We start from the raw sequence: 20,563 nt of genomic DNA, 5'->3' as shown, positions 1-20,563 counted from the left end.
TTCTGTGGGCATTGCATTCTTTTTCTGACTCTCCATATTATAGTCTATTATTACCTTTCTCAAAAAGTTTTAATATACACAGAGAAGAGAAAAGGAGATTTGCCCAGGGAACAAGATTTATCATTATTCAAACATGAGTCAGTTAAATATATTTCAAGAAAGCATGCAAGAGTATTTACAACGTATTTTCTTCTGTTGCACTGTTTATGTGAAACACAGTGTAACAAGTAATAAAATTACAAATTCTAATTTAGTATAAAAAGTTAAAAAAAATAAATCTGAGGTTTTTACATCTAGTTGAATTCAAGAAAATGCTGCTTTGTAAAATAAATGAACAAACAAATAAATGGACAAACAAACCACAACATTAAAGCCAGTGTTTATAAGTGTGTATACCAAAAAGTTCCTGAAAATGAGCTGTTATTGCTCCAGCATCCAGGCCACATTTATCTCTAAAATAAATATCAAATTATAACTTACTCTTGCTTCATTCTGCTGAAGCTTCTCCTCCATACTTAAAGCTGTTGGAGAATCCAAGAGTGCAATCTAAATTGTAAAACAATACACATCAGTATACAGTAAAATAAACAGTACAATGGATGGTGGATTAGAAGGCATGAAATATTATTGGGCAGGTATTTTAATAAATTTGTGTAGTATATCCTGTTCTAGTCTTTATCTGGAGTGGATGACATTTCATCTTTATCCATATAAAACATTCACATTAGTGGCAATCTTGTCAAAGTATAAATTTGAAATACAATTTTATTTTTTAATTTTACATACACACTTTTACTGATTTGTCTACATTCATATTCTGCTGAAGGCACAACATTTTGACAAATTGGCTCTACAAAACCAATTTTTTAGAAATGCAGTAGATGACAATTTACTATGCATGAGTGTCTATTTAACTATTCTGCTATAAACATTTCTATGAGTATGACATTTGTATTGTAAAAATGTATCTTGTTAATTTGACTGTGGAACATGAAAATTACTAATACTTATATAACAAAGAAAACTGCTTTTATTTTTGTAACATTGACTAGTGTTGGATTTTGGGTAAATAATTATCAATGAGCCATGGTGACATTTGCAATACAATATTCTGGGAATATAAAGACTGTCCATAGAAGAAATTATACAGGGATTTATATTCTATTGTACACATTTACCACCACCTGCTGTTTTACCAAGCAGCACAAATTCAATTAATTTAGTCTTGCTTGGCACTGTATCCCTCACAGACATTTATAACATAAGATTTGACATTCTCTGGAATTCTTCATAGCATAGCCATATTTATTTTGTGATATCTACTCTTTTACACCTTGGAACAATGTCAAAGTATTAGATCTTCAAAGCAGTCTAAAATATGTGTACCCAGAGTTTGCAAAGTCAAGCCATATTTCAGAAATAAAAATTGTCAGCTTGCCAGCAAAATCACTCAACTTTTCCCCCAGACAAGCACAAGACAAAGCACAGAGTACAACAGAGTAATTCAACCCTCATGGAGTGTTTTCAGTTTTACTATTTACAATACAGTAGAATCGTACTAATACTTCCTTTAGTAATCTGCAAACCTGATATTTTTTCACAAAATATGCAAGGGGACCTCATCCCGTTTCTCAGCAAATATTTAAGCAGGATACTGCAGACAATTACGTTTTCATTTTGTTTTATTTTACAAAAAGTCCCAAACTACACTGACTAGCTTTTGACATTTCATACCATAATTAAACGAAATTATTTTTACTTATAAAAATAAATTAAAGAGTACAATTTTTAATGTAGCTTATTCGCACCTTCCCAATCATGTTTGTTTGATTATAAAATCTGATAACCCACAATAGCATTGTTTGGAAGTCTCCATTAGCCAGGTTCTACCATAGACCTTTAAACCACATTCCTTAATTTCAAGAATCACCATGCTAACGTTAGTTTGTTTTTGTCATCCAGAGACAGATATTCAAGTTAATCAGTTTACAGCACCCAAAAGAGATAACAAAAACTAAACAGAATAAGGATAAATAGATACAAAAAAATAGAGGGACTGTACTGCTTAGTACTGGATAGAGAATTCTCTTGATGCCAACCAGCATTCCATACAATACCTTTAGTATGGAATGAAGCACAATTCCAAAGCAGCTGTGCTTCTTTATATATAATCTCTTAATATGCATATTTGACACTCAAAACTGTGCACTGAAGACCACAAGTACTCCTCAACTGAATAGGGGTCCTGGGATGAACACTCCTGTGAACCTTACCTATGGAGTCATCAATTCATATTTACATCTATATTTACAGTATTATTAGGCTTAACCGTTCCATTTTTCTCAGAACTTAACAGCACGGCGCCTTTCAGGGAATCAAACACTGAAGCTTTATGAAAAATATACATTCATTTCAATAGAATTAATGTATTGTTGTTATTTAGAGTGACTATCAGGTGGATAGAGCTGTAACACCTACAATTTCTTCACTGGTTCATTGGTAGCTGGATGAATCACATATTTCAAATCCAGCCTGGATTCTTACAAATGGTCTTTAAGAAGGAAACAAGTTTTGTTCAGTCCAGCAACTAGAAGGTTAAGCAGCATCGCATAAATGATAAACAAATTAAAATATAGTTTAACAACTGGCATTTCTTAACCTACTAAGGACGGTCACCTTGCTAAAATAGGTGAGAGGTCTGGCAGTATGGGAGTCAATATCAAATATTATTTTTAGAAACTCTCTGCTTTAGTAAAATTAAAAACCTGCAGTGTTAAAGAAATGTAAAACCTGGAGTTTCTCTTCTAAATATAACCAGTTTTACCATCTTTAATCAGACTCCCATACTTTTAGGTGTCCAAAAAATCGCTTCCCTAAAACATAACCAGCAACAGACTAATAGCAAGACTAATTAAACAACTATTTTTCTAATAAAATTTAAATGTCTTAAGTTCTGAACTTTCTGATTAGAAGACTGAGAAAAATGGGTGGAATGTGTCCTTTTATCTTTATTGAATAATCAATTTATTTTATTCATAGTTTGCACTTTGTACTATATGGAGGTATCAACAATGTTTTTAGATGTTTGCTAAGCACACTATTTGCTCTCTGGAGTACTACATAGTCAAAGATGTGGTTACAAGCTTTTCAAATGTCCTACCTTTCTCTACAGTATAATATTTACAAGTCTCAACATGAATTTAATCTTATTTACAAAGTATGTGTTCAGATATTTTATGGTATCTTGAATGTTCTTGCACTGAAAAAAATGTACAAGGGTATCTTTTCAACCCACCAAGCTAGGCATACCTATTTCTTTACTGTTAATGGGGTGGTGCACCTAAATGCCCATATGCTGCAGTGAATACTTACCCACAACATAGAATTATGTTCTAATCATATCAAGGCGAGGTAAAAAATTTTACACAAAAGCAGATATCACACTGACCAATTGGAAGCCAATTCAAAGAAGAAAATTACATTCATTCATGACTTCACAGTGCTTGTTTTTTCAGGTCAATATAATGAAAAAAGATAATGATCTCATTAGGATCTAGAAATAGATGCTGTTACTCAGCAAAAATTATACATAAATCTAAAACTAACCTGATTCCCTTGAGCAAGCAAGGTTTTTAATCGGGCTATTTCAGCTCTCAGCTCACGAATTAGTTTGACGTTAGGATCCTCATTAATAGTAGGCTTGTTGATGATGTTTTTGGCTCTATTTGCATAGCGAAGTGTACTTAAGGTTTCTCCATAATTGACATCAGCAGGTGAAATAGCTGAGAATTAAGTCAGAAATAGTTTAGCCAGCACCAAATGTTTCACTTAATAAAGTTGGTTTGTAATTTAAAACGTCAGATAGGCATCTTGTGGATGGAGAGAAAACAAGCTCAATTATTCAGAGATTATAAAAAAATCTTGCCATCAAACTACCTGGTTTTTATAAAACTCAGAGGTTCATCAACTCAATGGTGAGGATACCATGCTCCTTGAATTGTATTCCCTATATAACAGAGTTCAAACTCAAGAACAGGAGAAAGCAGTTTATTCTAATTCTCAATACCATCTTCAAATGAGGAAGTTGGTTCAAGCAAACGACAACACTAATTGTCCGTTTTTAAAGGAATTTATAGGATATACCTTGACATAAAAAAAGAACAGAGAAGAAACCACAGCACCCACTTGTAAACTTGGTCTTTGGGCTGAGCTGTGGGTGCATGGCAGCACACAGTACTATCCTTGAACTAACTGCTTCCAATTTTTGCTTTAAATTCACTTAGCTTGTTAGGTATTAATTCATGTTTTACCTTTTATTTCTTTGTAACCAAATTTTACTTTTATGCCTCATTACTTCTAATCACTTAAATTCTATCTTTCAGTAGTTAATAAACTTGTTGTATTGTTTTATCTAAACAAGTGTGTGTTTTAACTGACACATCTGGAAACCTCCATTTGATATAACAGGGTTTGTGCATATTATTTTTTATTAACGAAATGACAGACTTTCTATGAGCCTGTATTGTGCAGGAGGGTGCAAGGCAATACAAGACACACATTTTTGGGGACAAGTCTGAAACCGAGAATTTGCTGGTGTCACCCTGTAATATAAGTCAGGAGTGACTGGCTGGAAGCACTCTTATAATTGAGCTGGGAGTGATTTTGCATGCTAGAGGCTGTGTATAAACAGACCAGGAGTGGTTATTCTCACAGCAAAGCAGTATAAAAGGCACCCCAATTGGAGAACTAAGGGGACACAGCTATTCAACCATCCAGACTGTATCCTGGGAAATGTCACAATTCCCTTACGGAAAAATCCTTTATAGTATTTAATAGCAAAGAGGATTGTAATTATTTTGTATTTGTTTCTAGTGGTTAAGCGTTAGGTACTTTTAACATATATGATTCCCAAAATAGTCAACTGGACCTAAAAAAACTCTCCCATCTGTAGTAGGAGGTGGCCTTCCTGGTCTTTGCAGGTTTGGTTAAAGAAGAGGCAGACTAAACACATTTGGGCTGTGTGACTTTCTTAGACACCAAACTTAGGTGTCGGTAACAGGTGAATGAGCCCCTGATGGTGTGGCTAATGTGATTAGGTCCTATGATGGTGTCACTTGAATAAATATGTGGACATACACTATGGACGTAGAAACCCTCTACACCAACATTCCACACGAAGATGAACTACAAGCCGTCAGGAACAGTATCCCCAATAACATCACGGCAAACCTGGTGGCTGACCTTTGCGACTTTGTCCTCACCCACAACTATTTCACATTTGGGGACAATATATACCTTCAAGTCAGCGGCACTGCTATGGGTACCTGCATGGCCCCACAGTATGCCAACATTTTTATGGCTGGCTTAGAACAACGCTTCCTTAGCTCTCGTCCCCTAATGCCCCTCCTCTACTTGCGCTACACTGATGACATCTTCATCATCTGGTCCCATGGAAAAGAAGCCCTTGAGGAATTCTACCATTATTTCAACAATTTCCATCTCACCAAGCATTCTTAAAACTACAATACCCACCTGCTGAAGTGAAAAAACAGATTGACAGAGCCAGAAGAGTACCCAGAAGTCACTTACTACAGGACAGGCCCAACAAAGAAAATAACAGAACGCCACTAGTTGTCACCTTCAGCCCCCAGCTAAAACCTGTCTAGCGCATAATCAAAGATCTACAACCTATCCTGAAGGATGATCCCTCACTCTCACAGATCCTAGGAGACAGATCAGTCCTCGCTTACAGACAGCCCCCCAACCTGAAGCAAATACTCACCAGCAACCACACAACAAAAACACTAACCCAGGAACCTATCCTTGCAACGAAGCCCGATGCCAACTCTGTCCACATATTTATTCAAGTGACACCATCATAGGACCTAATCACATCGGCCACGCTATCAAAGGCTCGTTCACCTGCACATCTACCAATGTGATACATGTCATCATGTGCCAGCAATGCCCCTCTGCCATGTCCATTGGCCAAACCGGACAGTCTCTACACAAAGGAATAAATGGACACAAATCTGACATCAGGAATCATAACATTCAAAAACCTGTAGGAGAACACTTCAACCTCTCTGGCCACTCAGTAAAAGATTTAAGGGTGGCAATTTTGCAACAGAAAAGCTTCAAAAACAGACTCCAATGAGAAACTGCTGAGCTTGAATTAATATGCAAACTAGATACCATTAACTTGGGTTTGAATAGAGACTGGGAGTGGCTGGGTCATTACACATATTGAATCTATTTCCCTACATTAAGTATCCTCGCACCTTCTTGTCAACTGTCTAAATGGGCCATCTTGATTATCCCAACAAAAGTTTTTTTTCTCCTGCTGATAAGAGCTCATCTTAATTAATTAGCCTCTTACAGTTTGTACGGCAACTTCCACCTTCTCTGTATGTGTATATCTATCTTCTTAGTATATGTTCCATTCTATGCATCCGATGAAGTGAGCTGTAGCCCACGAAAGCTTATGCTCTAATAAATTTGTTAGTCTCTAAGGTGCCACAAGTACTCCTGTTCTTTTTGCGGATACAGACTAACATGGCTGCTACTCTAAACCTATTAAGGTAATTTTTCATTGTCTTTCACCCTTCAGTTCTGCTACACAAAAACAAGCAACAAACACAGCCCAATCTCACTGCCATTTTATTTCTTTATAATCTTGTCTGGAAACATACTTGACATTTCAATGGGCTGATGAACTGTGGGATAAGCGAGACCATGGCACATCTGCCCTGTGATGTAGAGGTAAATATTTGTTGAGTGAAAAGAGCCATTATTGAACTTTCTGTTTAAACTGTAAAAAAAGTTCTCACAAGAGCAGCTTATAAATAATGAAGCTTAACACAACAGATTAAAGTTCTGTTAATGTCAGAAGAGTAACTCTGTAGATATGGCACATTCTTACTCAACAGACCTGCCTCCTGTGTGTATTCTGAGTCAAATGAGACCAAACTGTTCTTTATTACTATTTTCTACTATTAATGCTGCAGGTACAATATAGTTACGGAAACATAAGCTAGCTCGCACATCAACAAAATTATTGGGTATATTCACATTCTGGATCTTTATTACTGGTGATGATATACAAGCCAGAAGGAGGGGAAAAAAAGCCTTGACTTTTAGATCACAGATAGAGGGTGCCTGGTATGAGAGCAGTGAACACACGCACACATACACACACACGTAAACTGAGTTGTCTAGGAGACAAATGAATCACAAAATAGGGATGTTTGATTTCAGCCTGAATTGGCCAGATTAGCTAAACAGTACAGATTCAGAAAATTAATTTCTAAAGAAGGAACAAAATGTTCTGGTACAGATTTTAAAAGTGGTGGTCATAATCATGCACATTCATTTGAGCACACGCTATTTATGCATAAAGTGCCCAGTGAATGCACATAAACTAGATATTTGGCATACACGATCAGTTAGACACAGCTAGTGATATGCACATGCAAACACCTGATTTGCACACACAAATATGTGCAATTGTTCACGTCTACTGAAAATTTGGTTGTATATATTTAGTAATAAAATAGTTTGGGGTTTGTTTTTTTTTAAGCATACAAATTTTTATGTATCAGAGGGGTAGCTGTGTTAGTCTGGATCTGTAAAAGCAGCAAAGAGTCCTGTGGCACCTTATAGACTAGCAGACGTATTGGAGCACAAGTTTCGCACCCACGAAAACTTATGCTCCAATACGTCTGTTAGTCTATAAGGTTCCACAGGACTCTTTGCTGCTTTTACAAATTTTTATGTCCTCGTTCCACTGCTAGGGATCCATCCTACAATTATTTTTTTTTTTTTTTTTTAAAGGACAACAGCGTTTATATCATTCTTTATGAAGAAGAGAACACTTAACGAAAGGGTATGGACTGTATTAGAAAGCTTTGCTCTGCAAAGTAATCATTAATTTAACAAGGTGTAAACAACACCATTTCTTAATGAGGCATTTGGAATCAAAATATTTACAGCTAATTTGTATAAAGTGTTAAGAATGAAGAAAAAGTAATTTAAAACACTTACTGGCAATCATTATCGTTTTAGAGTTTCCTCCTAGGCTATCTTTCAACAGCCAAGTCAACACAGAGTCCCTGTAAGGCACAAATACTTGCTTCTTCTTTGCAAGAGGATTTGTTGCATCCTGAGATAAATCAGCTGAGAGAGGGGAAAAAAGCAATTCTGTATATTGATTAATTTTTTTAAGAAATTAAAAACCATTGAGCTATTACCCACTGCAGTGGATTCAACACAAACCAACTGCAAAAACAAATATTAATGCAGAAAGGGGACTGAGCATGAAAGAAAACAGAGACATACCTAAGGCAGAAATGACATTTCCCAGAGTAACTAGAGATTTGTTAATATTCCCTCCTTCCTTTAATCTAACCCCTGTAGCACCGGTGGCATCTGCTCTCTCACTTCCAGCAAGATCTACCAAATGGATCTTGCTAACAGTCTCACAAGGCATTTCAGCATCAAATTTAGCCTAAAGAAAAATAGAAAAAGAAAATAAAAAATAATGGATTAAGCAATGAAGTTCCAGAATATTACTGAATTCAGTTTGTATCTTCCATGTCATGTTTTAAGATTACATTAAATTTGTTCACAGTAGTAGGGCTTTAGAAGTCAGATGTATTCGAGGTACCAAAGAAAGGAGTTCCATTGACAAGCAGCTGCATAATACTCATTTAACTAATTTTCATAAGGAATATTCCAAGCATTGAAGCTATTTACATATACACACCAACCACAAATGTCTTAAAATGTACTGATATTTTAAAGAAGTACAATAAACTCACCTGTTAAATCTGTATTAAATTTTTGACTAACAATCAGTGTTACAGTTTTTACATACACAAACTTTTCCCCTTCATACTTATATAGCATCTTTGAACAATATACCGATACCATTTGTTGGCTTACTTCCCACCCTTCTCTAAAAGCTGGGAGCTGAGTAATTCCACTGTTAACAAAATACACAACTTTTTGCAACATGCTATGGAAAAAATGAAAACTGCATCCATGCCATATGCTACCTTCCTTCCATAAAACTCTCCATAGGCCTACTAGCCCCATAAAATAAAATAAAATAGTAAACTCCCTTTTCTAAGGTTGACTGCTGCTGGGAATTGGAGTGGAAAACAAATACCTAGATGAATGTATTTGGTCACCCCATTAGTCCAGAGATGAATGAGATGAATATGTATTCAAGTTAGGACTCGAGTAGCCAGAAGAGGAACAGTTAATGGGAGACCAGTTTGGGCCATGGGACTGGATTTCAGGAGTGTCTGGCCAACATTAAAGCATAAAAGGCAGTCACTACTTTTATGTGCCACTTTTATGCAAATCACAGGATTTTCAAAATTTTTCCCTTTTGTTGTTGGGATTCTACGGCAACATAAGAGACTATGCATTAGTTATTCACTGAGTTTTAGCTAACTTGAGTTTCTGTGAATTATCTCCCAGAATGGTGCATCTGAGAAATGTTGTTTTAAGAATAACTAGACACTGTAATGTACAGTGTCTTAATACAGTCACTGAGAAGTTCATCATACCACATTTAACTCTAACAAAAACATACCTTTCCCTTTCTCTGCTGCAGAAGACAAATACCACTCACCTGCCTCAACAGGTGAGGGAAATTGATGGGACTAGTGGTAAAGGGGGTTAGCCCTAGCATTGAGGGAGGGAGACACTCACTGAAGGACACCAAGTAGCTTCTCCCCACCTTGGAGTCTCTAACACCCATTGGCCAGTTGTACGTGAGAGATGCTGACTGGCTCACAGCACCAGCTCTGGGGATTTAACGTGGAGCCCACGCCACCTGGAGCCTCTTTCAGCTCCATTCCAGCAGCCCCACCATACCCACCCTGAACTAGGAATAGAAATTCAGTCTGGCAGATGCTGCAGGTCTAGCTGATTGCCTTGGGGATTAGGAAGGAATTTTTCTCCCAGAGAGCCAACTGGCAGAGGCCTTTCCTCACACCTCCTTCAAACCACAAGTGACAGTAGGAATGCACTTAGTACCTAACTGAGGTACTTGGTTGAGCTGTTAATTCATCTCAGCCTGGGTTTTCAATGCAGTTGAAAGGATAAATGTTTCCTAGTGATAAAAGACTTGGGATTTTGCTGATGGGCCTTGGGTTCATGGGACAGGGTAAGGCCGAAGTCCCCACCTTTCTGCACCTTTTGTCCCCTTCAGGGGGCGGGGAGGGCAGGCCTCAGACCGAGCTGAGTGCTAGGGGACAGTCTAGGGAAAGGGTTATGTGGTAGGAGCCCTTGTACCCTTCCCATTTAAATGCCTGGTATAGGAAAGTAAGGGTGATAGGTGGATAACACCCCTCCCCTGTGTTTAAGCTTAATAAAAGTCGCAGCTGGACACTTAAAATCCATCCAAGTGTCTGCCCTCATTTCGTCACTGTGTCCGCATCAATAGAAGTAACAGGGTCTCCGAAGCTGTTGATTTGACAGCTACATGTTTCAGTTAGCACATGCAAACATTTAAAGACGATACAATTCTTTTTACCTGAGTGAAGTTGATCGTGAAAATGGCATGAGACCTGCTGCTAACATCATTCATTCCAGTTGCAGCAGTGGTTCGATTTATGTTTCCTGCTTCCATAAGTTCCTCTACATCGCTGTAATTTTGTACTAAATGTTTGGACAAATCTGAACAGAAGCAAAAATTATTATAAATTAAAAAGAAGTATACTTATGAAGGTACTGTGAACTGATTGAGATTCAAGTCCACCTCAGTACAATGCAGCAGTGCTGAAATAGCACAGAAAGCATTTATAGGCCGATTTCCTTTCTTTCTTTTAAATAGAGGAATGAGACATTATGTGAAGAATACTTCTTCAGACTATTATAATATTTACAGCAGAATAGTTAAAAAGATTGCATACTTCTCTTCAAAGTATATAGTATATGTCTAACCTCTCAAGGGAAAAGAACTGGCATTGGCAGAGTGGTAGACTAAGATGGTTAGATTCTAATAGATCCTTTTCATTTCAAACATCCATGATTTGTAAGTTAGACCTAATGCTGATTTGAAATCATTTAGCAGAGCTTCACTTCAGTAAAAAAAGTGTTGTACTTTAGAAGAGCTTGGAAATGAGAACTGTACAAAATAAAAAAGGCTGTTCCCAATAATGCTTTTACAGTGATGATGAAATATATTGTCTTTCACCTTCATCTTCATTTGCATTTACAATTTAAAAACAAAAACAGGGACATACAATTAAACATAAACCTGAAAATATTCGTGAAGTAGAAAGCAATGAAGTGATTTTACCCTCAACATAAGGCCCTTCTTTCGGATGCTCTCGTATTCTTAAATTATACGTTTTTGATGATTTCCGCCTCAGCAGATCTCTCACACGTTCATTATAGATTTCCAGATAACTGAAACAAAAGTATTTGAATTTAGAAAAAATATTGAATGATACAAGATTTAAAAAATCAAAATTACTGGAAAGAGCTCATTCAGATGGTAGAATTGAGCCTCAATCCTGCAGTTTACATAGGAGTGACTTCACCCACATGAGTCCAATTGACTACTCAGTCACTCCTGCATGTAGGCATTCTGCAGGACAGATCCTAATCTGTAACTTTTTCACCAAGTTATGATACCACTTACAATATAAGCTCTGTGGTAACAGAGCTTCTAAAGATCGTATTATGATGTAAACATCTCCATGTGTTTCCTAGTGTTTTGTTTACTGTAATATGTTTCCTAACCCAATACCACTGAGAACTCTTATATCTTGATGCAAATCCTATTACTACCAATAGTTGTATCAACAGAAAATAAAATAAGATGTTAAACTTCTTTCCTTTTTATACTTTGGACATTAGAAAATGGTCTCGTAAAAAAGGTTAAAAACTTGTTTTCATCATGATCAAGTGATAACAGGATGTAGAAAAATCTAATATTTTTCATAATTACTACTCTTGCTGCTTACAAAAAGCCAAAAAAACCGCAGAATTATAGTATTTTAAAATTATTACAAATGGAGCATGCAACAACAGCTGAACTTAAGGTTGTTTAAGTGTTTCCATTCTCAAAAGCTATTTCAGCTGACTATAAATCATGTCAAACTTCCACCATCTGAGATGAAGTTTTCCAGGTTTGGTCTCTGTCTGCAGTGAAATTTTTGAATGCAAGGGGAAGGATTAGTGAAGGATGCTTTAAAAAGCATGAATATTTTCACTACTAAAAATAATAAAATAAAATAATAATAATAATAATAATAATAATTTTAAAAAATGGGTGGGAGGCCCAGCAGAGAAGTGCTGAAAACATTTTACCAGAGCTTTCCACAAAAATCCATTTTCAGGCTGAGAAGAAGAAGAAGTTTCATCCCTAAAACCACATTGTACAAAAAGATACTAATGTGAAAACAAGGAGTTTATAACCGAGTAGGTTCATTCCCAGCAATCTTTGCAACATACACAAAACCTACCTGACTTCTGTTCGAAAGGATGCTTCATTCCATCTTATTTTTTCATTTATTCTGTTAAATAATCCTTCACAAATTCTAGGTATTAAACCAGCATCACCCTGCAACAACAATTTTTATTTTCTACATCACTACATGCACGCACTGTATCTTTTAAAAACAAAAGAAATCACTGAAATTGACAATACCCAGTCATTGTGCCAGATATACAGAAGGGAATTATTAGCAAATAGTCTTAATATCTCATTTAACTGCCACAGCAACTTGGAGGTTAAGCAGTTTGCAATTCAGATCCTAGCACTGGCTCTTAGTTTTGGGTTAGATTTTACCCTATGCCCTACACATTTGGTCCATACAAATCTCACCTACTTAAAGCAGAGAAAGAATCCAGTTCTCCAGGGCAACATTTAACTGCCTTAACCATGAGACTATCCTTTCTCTCCCTGAAACCCTTTGCCTCATTCACTACACACCTTCCGACACCTGCAACAAAAGCAGGGGTCCTACAGACAACAGCCTCATGCACTAAATAACCCTGATCCATCCACAAAGCAGATCCATCTTCCGCACTGAGTGAGGCAAAGGTCCTGTGGAAAATATAGCATGCAATAGTGTAATTAAAGACTATCATAATATATGTGCACAAGGGGGGCAAATTAAGGCAACTTTAATTCTTGTATTTCCCAATTTCTGAGTGCTTTATTTTGCAACCTTATTGTTCTTTTTGCACAGTTTTTTGTGTGTAATTTCCAAGGTTTCTGAAAATTGAAAAAACAAAATTTGAAGCATGTGGAAACATACTGATACCTGTGATGGGGGGAAATATAAAAGCAAGACAAAGACGTAAAAGCCCACCAAAAAATGAAATATTAACTGTAATGAAATATATGGGCCAAAAATATTAGCATAACAGTCACTGGGTTAACACCTTCGGTTCATATATTCCAGCTATTCCAAGACACCCATGTGGTTTATCAGCACAAACCTCTGCCAGTTGAGCTAACAGAGTAACTAACAGAAGATAACCTTCTACTGTTCTATGGACCAACCACTAGGAAGCAGCTGAGACACTTCCCCAAGGGGTTTCACAGATATTTACTAGCAGCAGAGGAATGCTGAGACACCAGAATCTTGAGTTCACTTCCAGGTACTGGAGGGGAATGTGCTCGAGTGCAGTGGTGCCCACACTTTTGCATGCCGTGACCCCCTTTAGGCTCACCTCTGTTAAAACGAGCCCCAGGATAAGCAAGCCCACCCTGCCCAGGGTAGCCTTAAAAATTTATCTCATGGTATGTTTGGGAGGCAGGGGGGAGAAGGGGAAGAAGCCCGATTCTGCCTTCCCAGACAGAGCCAGGAATGCACTGTGCGTCTGGCTGAGGATACCATACAGTGCCACTCAGGTTTGGCCCATCCGACACTGCATAGATTTTCAACATCTCACAACCCTCCTGGGGATTGCGACCCACATTTTGGCAACCACTGTTCTAATTTTAACAGCTGAATAGTTTTAGCAAAAAATTGTGTATATAAAATGAGCCTGAAGCAGACACCCAGCATGGAAAATCTCAGTCCAAGACCATTAAAGTTTGGCATACTGAAAACACAGTATTAATAGATAGGAAGTGTTGGGCAAACTTAACTACGGGCCCCAGATAGAAGAAGCATGTGCTTGCACCTTTCCTTTATTTTACATTTCTGTTTAATTTAGCCATCAATTTTAAGTTGGAGGTTTTTTGGTGGTTTTGTTGGTAATATAGCTGCACATTTCTTATTAATTTTAATTAAAAGTGATCAGAAATCTAAAAAAGCAGACAACTAAAACCAATGATGATTACACACTAGTGAAGTCTTCATCTGGGGATCCATTCTTCTAATGAATACACTGTTACTAGAATATCATCACATGTTATCAGTGCCACTTACAGAGCTTGGCAATCAATGCATATTTGCTAATGGCACTGTAAGCTCTAGGGGGGTGAAGAATCCCTTAACTAGAATTTTAGTACTAGTACTTTAAGGAATAGCAAAAAAAGGAAATTGTTTACTTGTAACTTGAATTTTGTCTATTATAGGTAGAGTCTTGGGTCAGATGTTTTCTACAAATGACTCTGAGAGCCAACTGCCATTGTCTATTCATTTATATAATCTTGTATATACAGCCAAAGTAGAATAATTACAGCCCACAGTGAGAAGAATCAATGTAGATCTCTATTTCTGAGTTGGGTCAAACAAACATTGCTACTTATATAACAGCAAAATCTCTTGAGGATAATGGCCACCAGATTTACTCAGGAAGTCTCACAATATGCATGTTTCTTAGCATACCATTTTCAGCAATTTATATCTTTCACAAAATTTTCTCTGGCCCTAACATTCTATTATGCTTATTCACCACACAAAAAAACTTCATAACGTTATACACGAAGTTACTTATGCTGTGTGTACAGTAATAAGTACAAGACAGAGCCAAATTCACACTTGCCAGCTCAGGGAGGTGAAAATTAGTGACACAATTACAGCTCAAAAAGGATTTAATTGGCAGAGGGCAGGTGGCAGCATTCCCTTCTGAAATTCTGCTGGGGGAGGGTGGCTATTATTTTAGCCAAGGATTACAAGAGAGTCCAGCCAGCAGACGATGCTTCTGGGATGCACTTAATCAGCATGCCAGTGGCTGCACCGCTCAAAAGTTTCCTCAGCCAGTTCCCTCCCTTTTTCAGCAAGCATCCCCCCTCAATGGAGTCAATTATGGGCAACTCTCCTCCTGTCAGAATGCCCCTCCAGTTGGACTTTCCTTTGCTAGGGGTCCTGTGCCAGAGTTATCCAGAACTTTAATCCTTAAATTTAAAGTCTGAGTAATGTTTTTAAATGGTGGGTTAAAAACTCAAACTCGGCCGTGACCATTCTCAGTTCCCATTCCCAACTTGAAGTTTTGTTTTCCAAATAGGAATCAAACAGCCATCTTGATTCCCTCCTCCCCCCCGGAATCAGGAAGACTCTTTCAGAAAGTGCTGAGCATACATAATCTCAAAATCACAGCCCCTTTAAGGTGTCTCAAGTTGAGTACCCAAAAATCACTAGTCACTTTTGAAGATTTTTGTTCTGATCTGTGTACGACAAATAGCTTATTATTAGATGTAACAGCAACACAAAGATATTTTTTTGATTTAAAATTTCTCCCACATAACTATAGGGAACTTTGAAGTCTCCCAGGTAACTACTAAAAGTTAGATATAAAATGGAAGTAACAAGGTGCAGACAAGGTAGAGAATGATGGTTCCAAAAGGAATCCAACCGCATAAGAAAACTGAAGTCTGCAAAACACGACGTACAGCATTTCCCATCATAGTGTAGGACTTCCCAGATCCAGTCTGTCCATATGCAAAAATACAAGCATTATAACCTTCAAAAGCAGATGCAAGAACATCTGTGCCAAGATTTCTGAAAACCTAAAAAAAACAAAACAAAAAAAGGCTTTAAGAGACTGAACAGATAAAAAAATCATTAAACTATATAATTAAAACTACTGCAGATATAATGTAGTCTATTAAACATAACATTGCAAATACTGCAAAACAGCAGAGATATACTAACACACACAAGCTACCGGTTTGGACCAGTAATATTTGCTTTAGAGAATTAGCTAGCAAGCATTTTGATTAAATGCAGAATGTTACTAGTATATTTAGTTTACAGCAGTGCCAAAGTATCCTTTTCACTTTCTCTGACAAACCTAGATCTTCCAATTTTTTTTTTAAATCTAATTTTAGGCACTATATAATGACCATCTTTCTGCTACTGTTAATAGTTACTTTACACCTGTAATATTTTCCCCAATGCTACAGAATTTGAAAGTGTCTATTCCTGTTTTAAAAAGAAAACCCTTCCCTGATCCTGAGACTATGAGTGGCCTTTTTTCAGCCAAATGTAAGAGGCAAGTGGCCTTTTTCCTTTCACTGATCACCTCTTACATAATAGAATTTTTGAGTTCAATCTCAGTTTCCTTCTGGCTAAAGCACAGAACATGTCTTCTTTATAGTAATTACCTTCTTTCCTCAGATAGCCCCTTCTCCTTTTGCCCTCAAATTTCATCAAATCTGACACTGTAGATCAGTCCATCCTCCTGGATCATCTACACAGCCATTTAGGTGTGACTGGTTCCTTTCTGTTGTGGTGGGGTTGGATGGCTCCAGGCCCCATTACCCCTTAAAGAGGACAAACCACCCTGTTATACTGTGCCACTTTCAATAAGCTCATGTACCAGGATTTGGGAACCTGTGTCTTAGACAATGGTAAGCACAATTCTCTCACTCTCTCCCTGTTATTTGAAGAGAGTGTCTCCCATTTAATGCCATTCTTATGGTACCTTTCTTGAAATCCTCATCCACACCTACATTTCATGTTGCTTGATTGCCCCTCAACCATCTCTAGATTATAGTGTTTGAAGACCGCCACTATCCATCTTCCCAAATGTTCAAAAAAGTGAAGTTGTATTATCACAAAATAATTCCACTCAAACCTCATTCATTTAAAAATCCAGTTCAATATTTGCCTCATTTTTAGTAATCCCTCTATGGGTATGCTCAAGCCTGCCTCATGGAGTTGTGTCTCACTATTCCTATACAGAGATGTAACTAGACATTTTAGCGTCCGGGGCAAGAAAGCATATCTGCACCCCCTGCTGATTTTTATTAGGCATTTCTCCACCCCATTTTACCACCCCCATCGCTTTGAGCCCTAGACAGCTGCCCCGCTTATCCTACCCTGGTTATAACCCCATTCCTATCCCTAATCCCTCCACTAATCTAGTACTAGTCTCTTCTTTCTCACTATACAATCTGGCTACTCTAGGGGAATAAGAACATCTTTATACAACATAAAATTGTATTATGCTACATGACTCTTGATCAGGTTAAAGTAAGTCAATGATGTTTAGACAGAAGCAACCAGAGATTACCATTTTCTGAATTATTGCCCAATGCATCAATTTGAACAATACATACTGTTAACACTAGGACTGAATCGCTAGGGCATTCTGTTAGTGGTTTCAAAGGGCCAGTACAACTGACCAAAAACCTATCTTCATTCTTGTTGCACAGATATACAGTTAAAGATCAGCAGGTAAAATGCTCTAGTCTAATTTCTGAGTCACTGTAGCACAACTCATGTCCACAAGAGGGCATTGATAGGACATGTAAAGCTAGATACAGTTTCATTTATCACTCAGCTATTTGTACATGGCAAAAGTATAATGATAATGGACTAAACATGCTAGTAATTCAAGTATCCAGCAGTAATGCACGTATCCATTGTGCTTCACAGTGAGCTGGACATGAACTCTGCATGAAGGTTTCTGTGGTACTCTGGTGCAGTAGACTGGAAATTCTGTAGCAGCTTGATGCAAGTTAAAATAGGAATGTTTTCAATTATATATGAAAATGAATAATACAAGGAGGACAGCCTTGTTGTATTTATTTTTGAAGCTACAGTCAATTTATTTGAAGATGGCCTTCAGTTCTCCATGTGCCACAGGACTTTTTATTTAACACAATTGCATGATAGACAATGGAGGTTTTGATAGCTTGGCAGGGAACTGTTGGGATTTTTGGTACCCAAGAAGATCTGGGAGGCAGTTTGGGATTGTGGGATATACACTTAAATTAGGCGTGTCTGTTGTAAAGATCAATAGTGAATGCTGACATTTAAGAAAAAATCATTTTTAGATGTCACAGTTAACATACTATTGATATAAATGATACAGTTCATTCTTCTAGGAGCTATTGTTTCAGGCTGCTGCAGCCTCAGGTCTTTCCTCACTGGCATTTTTTTCTCCATAAGCAGTGCACCTTGTATAGGAATCCTCCACAGGTGTCAAAGTGACTTGTACCAAATCACTTTGCCCTAGTTTGAAACAGAGGCAAAACCACAATACAAATCAGTATTACACCAGTGCAGCATGCCTACAACAGGGAGTTTGCCCTGGTGCAGTTATAGTGAAAGAAAATCCTACCATAGATATACTATCACTTTACATTCAGTTCACGTTTGGAAGGTTTTTCATTACAAATGAGGGTTAATGACAATATTTTGCTTTTTCTAGCGAAAGCTCAGATTCTGGAGCAAAATTCCATAGCTTCTGTGGGGGAAAAAGCCAGCACGCACAGAATCACAAAATATACCAACCCCTATTAACAGTTTCTCTTTGCATATGTAAATAAAATGTAAATGTCTTAGACATTAACAATATACAGCCTACATACGCAACTAATAAAGTCAAGAACAAAATAACCCTAAACGTTGTCCAGGGTTTGTTTTTAGCATTCATACCTCTGGATCCACCCGTTGGGGAGGACATCAGAGGATGGTGGGGTGGAGAAGAAGCACACAAACATAATGAGGTTATGAAGGTTTTATCAAGAGTTTGGGATAATCACATTACTCCCATAAAAAGAAAAGGAGTACTTGTGGCACCTTAGAGACTAACCAGTTTATTTGAGCATGAGCTTTCGTGAGCTACAGCTCACTTCATCGGATGCATAGCATATCGTGGAAACTGCAGAAGACATTATATACACACAGAGACCATGAAACAAAACTTCCTCCCACCTCACTCCCCCGCTGGCAACAGCTTATCTAAAGTGATCCTCAAGTAGAGCCATTTCCAGCACAAATCCAGGTTTTCTCACCCTTCCCCCCCCCCCCCCCCCCCCCCCACACACACACACACATACAAACTCACTCTCCTGCTGGCAACAGCCCATCTCCCTTTGAAACCCCTCTTTATAATGCGCATGATAATCAAGGTGGGTCACCTCCAGCACTAATCCAGGTTTTCTCACCCCCCCCCACACCCCCCCCCTTTTTCCAAAAACCACACACACAAACTCATTCTCCTGCTGGCAACAGCTCAGGAGAATGAGTTTGTGTGTGTGGTTTTTGGAAAAAGGGGGGGGGGGGTGTGGGGGGGTGAGAAAACCTGGATTAGTGCTGGAGGTGACCCACCTTGATTATCATGCGCATTATAAAGAGGGGTTTCAAAGGGAGATGGGCTGTTGCCAGCAGGAGAGTGAGTTTGTATGTGTGTGTGTGTGGGGGGGGGGGGGGGGGGGGGGTGAGAAAACCTGGATTTGTGCTGGAAATGGCTCTACTTGAGGATCACTTTAGATAAGCTGTTGCCAGCGGGGGAGTGAGGTGGGAGGAAGTTTTGTTTCATGGTCTCTGTGTGTATATAATGTCTTCTGCAGTTTCCACGATATGCTATGCATCCGATGAAGTGAGCTGTAGCTCACGAAAGCTCATGCTCAAATAAACTGGTTAGTCTCTAAGGTGCCACAAGTACTCCTTTTCTTTTTACGAATACAGACTAACACGACTGTTACTCTGAAACCTGTCATTACTCCCATAGTTAATGAGCTATGCAGGTGTTTCAATATTTGTCCCAATGAAAATATTTATTCACACATAATCATGTATTTTATGAGCAAGGATTGGGCACTAAGGTGATCATCAGTTGTCATTGTTCATGTAGCCATAAATCATGTTACTGAGTCACCACAAGTTAAGGCCCCAGTCAAAACACACATGTGTAGTTCCATTCACCCCAATAGGACCACTTACATACTTAAAGTTAAGCATAAGTAAGTTTTACATGGCCTGAGATTTCAAGCTGTGATTCAGGGAAGCTCCTATCTATCTCTATTCAGCAAAGCACTTACACACATGCTTAACTTTAAAAGCACATGCTTACGCCCCACTGGGACTTAACACATGCTTAAGCACCCTTTCTGAATAGGAATGCTTTCCAGGACTGGGGCCTCAATGTTTGAGTTTGAGGATTTTTAAGAATGTTTTCAATTATAGTCTTTCCTTCACTTAGTATCCTTGGGAACTTTATCTTAATTTTTTTTTTCAAAGTATACTTGCACAGAAACAAATAAAACCTACAAAATTCAGAAAACTAAGAATACAATGGCAACCAGTGCAATGGAAAAAAAAATAATTACCAAGAATTAATGACTTCCTTAGTTACACAAGTAATCAAACATTTGAATTAAATTGTAGATTCATGTATAACTTAAACAATA

General features: G+C 37.8%; 1 protein-coding gene across 6 annotated transcripts in view; it reads right to left on the bottom strand.

The window, feature by feature from the left end:
* The window catches only part of KIF16B (kinesin family member 16B), a 289,704-nt gene that overhangs the window by 233,529 nt on the left and 35,612 nt on the right, over positions 1 to 20,563 (bottom strand). For all 6 annotated transcript variants that reach the window (XM_037896104.2, XM_043544001.1, XM_043544000.1 and 3 more), the window contains exons 4-11: positions 15,812 to 15,928; positions 12,486 to 12,583; positions 11,315 to 11,424; positions 10,547 to 10,689; positions 8,338 to 8,506; positions 8,044 to 8,175; positions 3,607 to 3,782; positions 481 to 546 (exon numbers count right to left, since the gene is read on the bottom strand). In XM_037896104.2, coding sequence (XP_037752032.1) covers positions 481 to 546; positions 3,607 to 3,782; positions 8,044 to 8,175; positions 8,338 to 8,506; positions 10,547 to 10,689; positions 11,315 to 11,424; positions 12,486 to 12,583; positions 15,812 to 15,928 — 1,011 coding nt within the window. The remainder of the gene's footprint in view (positions 1 to 480; positions 547 to 3,606; positions 3,783 to 8,043; positions 8,176 to 8,337; positions 8,507 to 10,546; positions 10,690 to 11,314; positions 11,425 to 12,485; positions 12,584 to 15,811; positions 15,929 to 20,563) is intronic.

The sequence above is a fragment of the Chelonia mydas genome, chromosome 3, assembly GCF_015237465.2.
Source record: "Chelonia mydas isolate rCheMyd1 chromosome 3, rCheMyd1.pri.v2, whole genome shotgun sequence".
Lineage (NCBI taxonomy): Eukaryota > Metazoa > Chordata > Testudines > Cheloniidae > Chelonia > Chelonia mydas.
The sequence above is the reverse complement of the archived record's forward strand: the minus strand, read 5'-3'. Positions and strand labels throughout refer to the sequence as shown.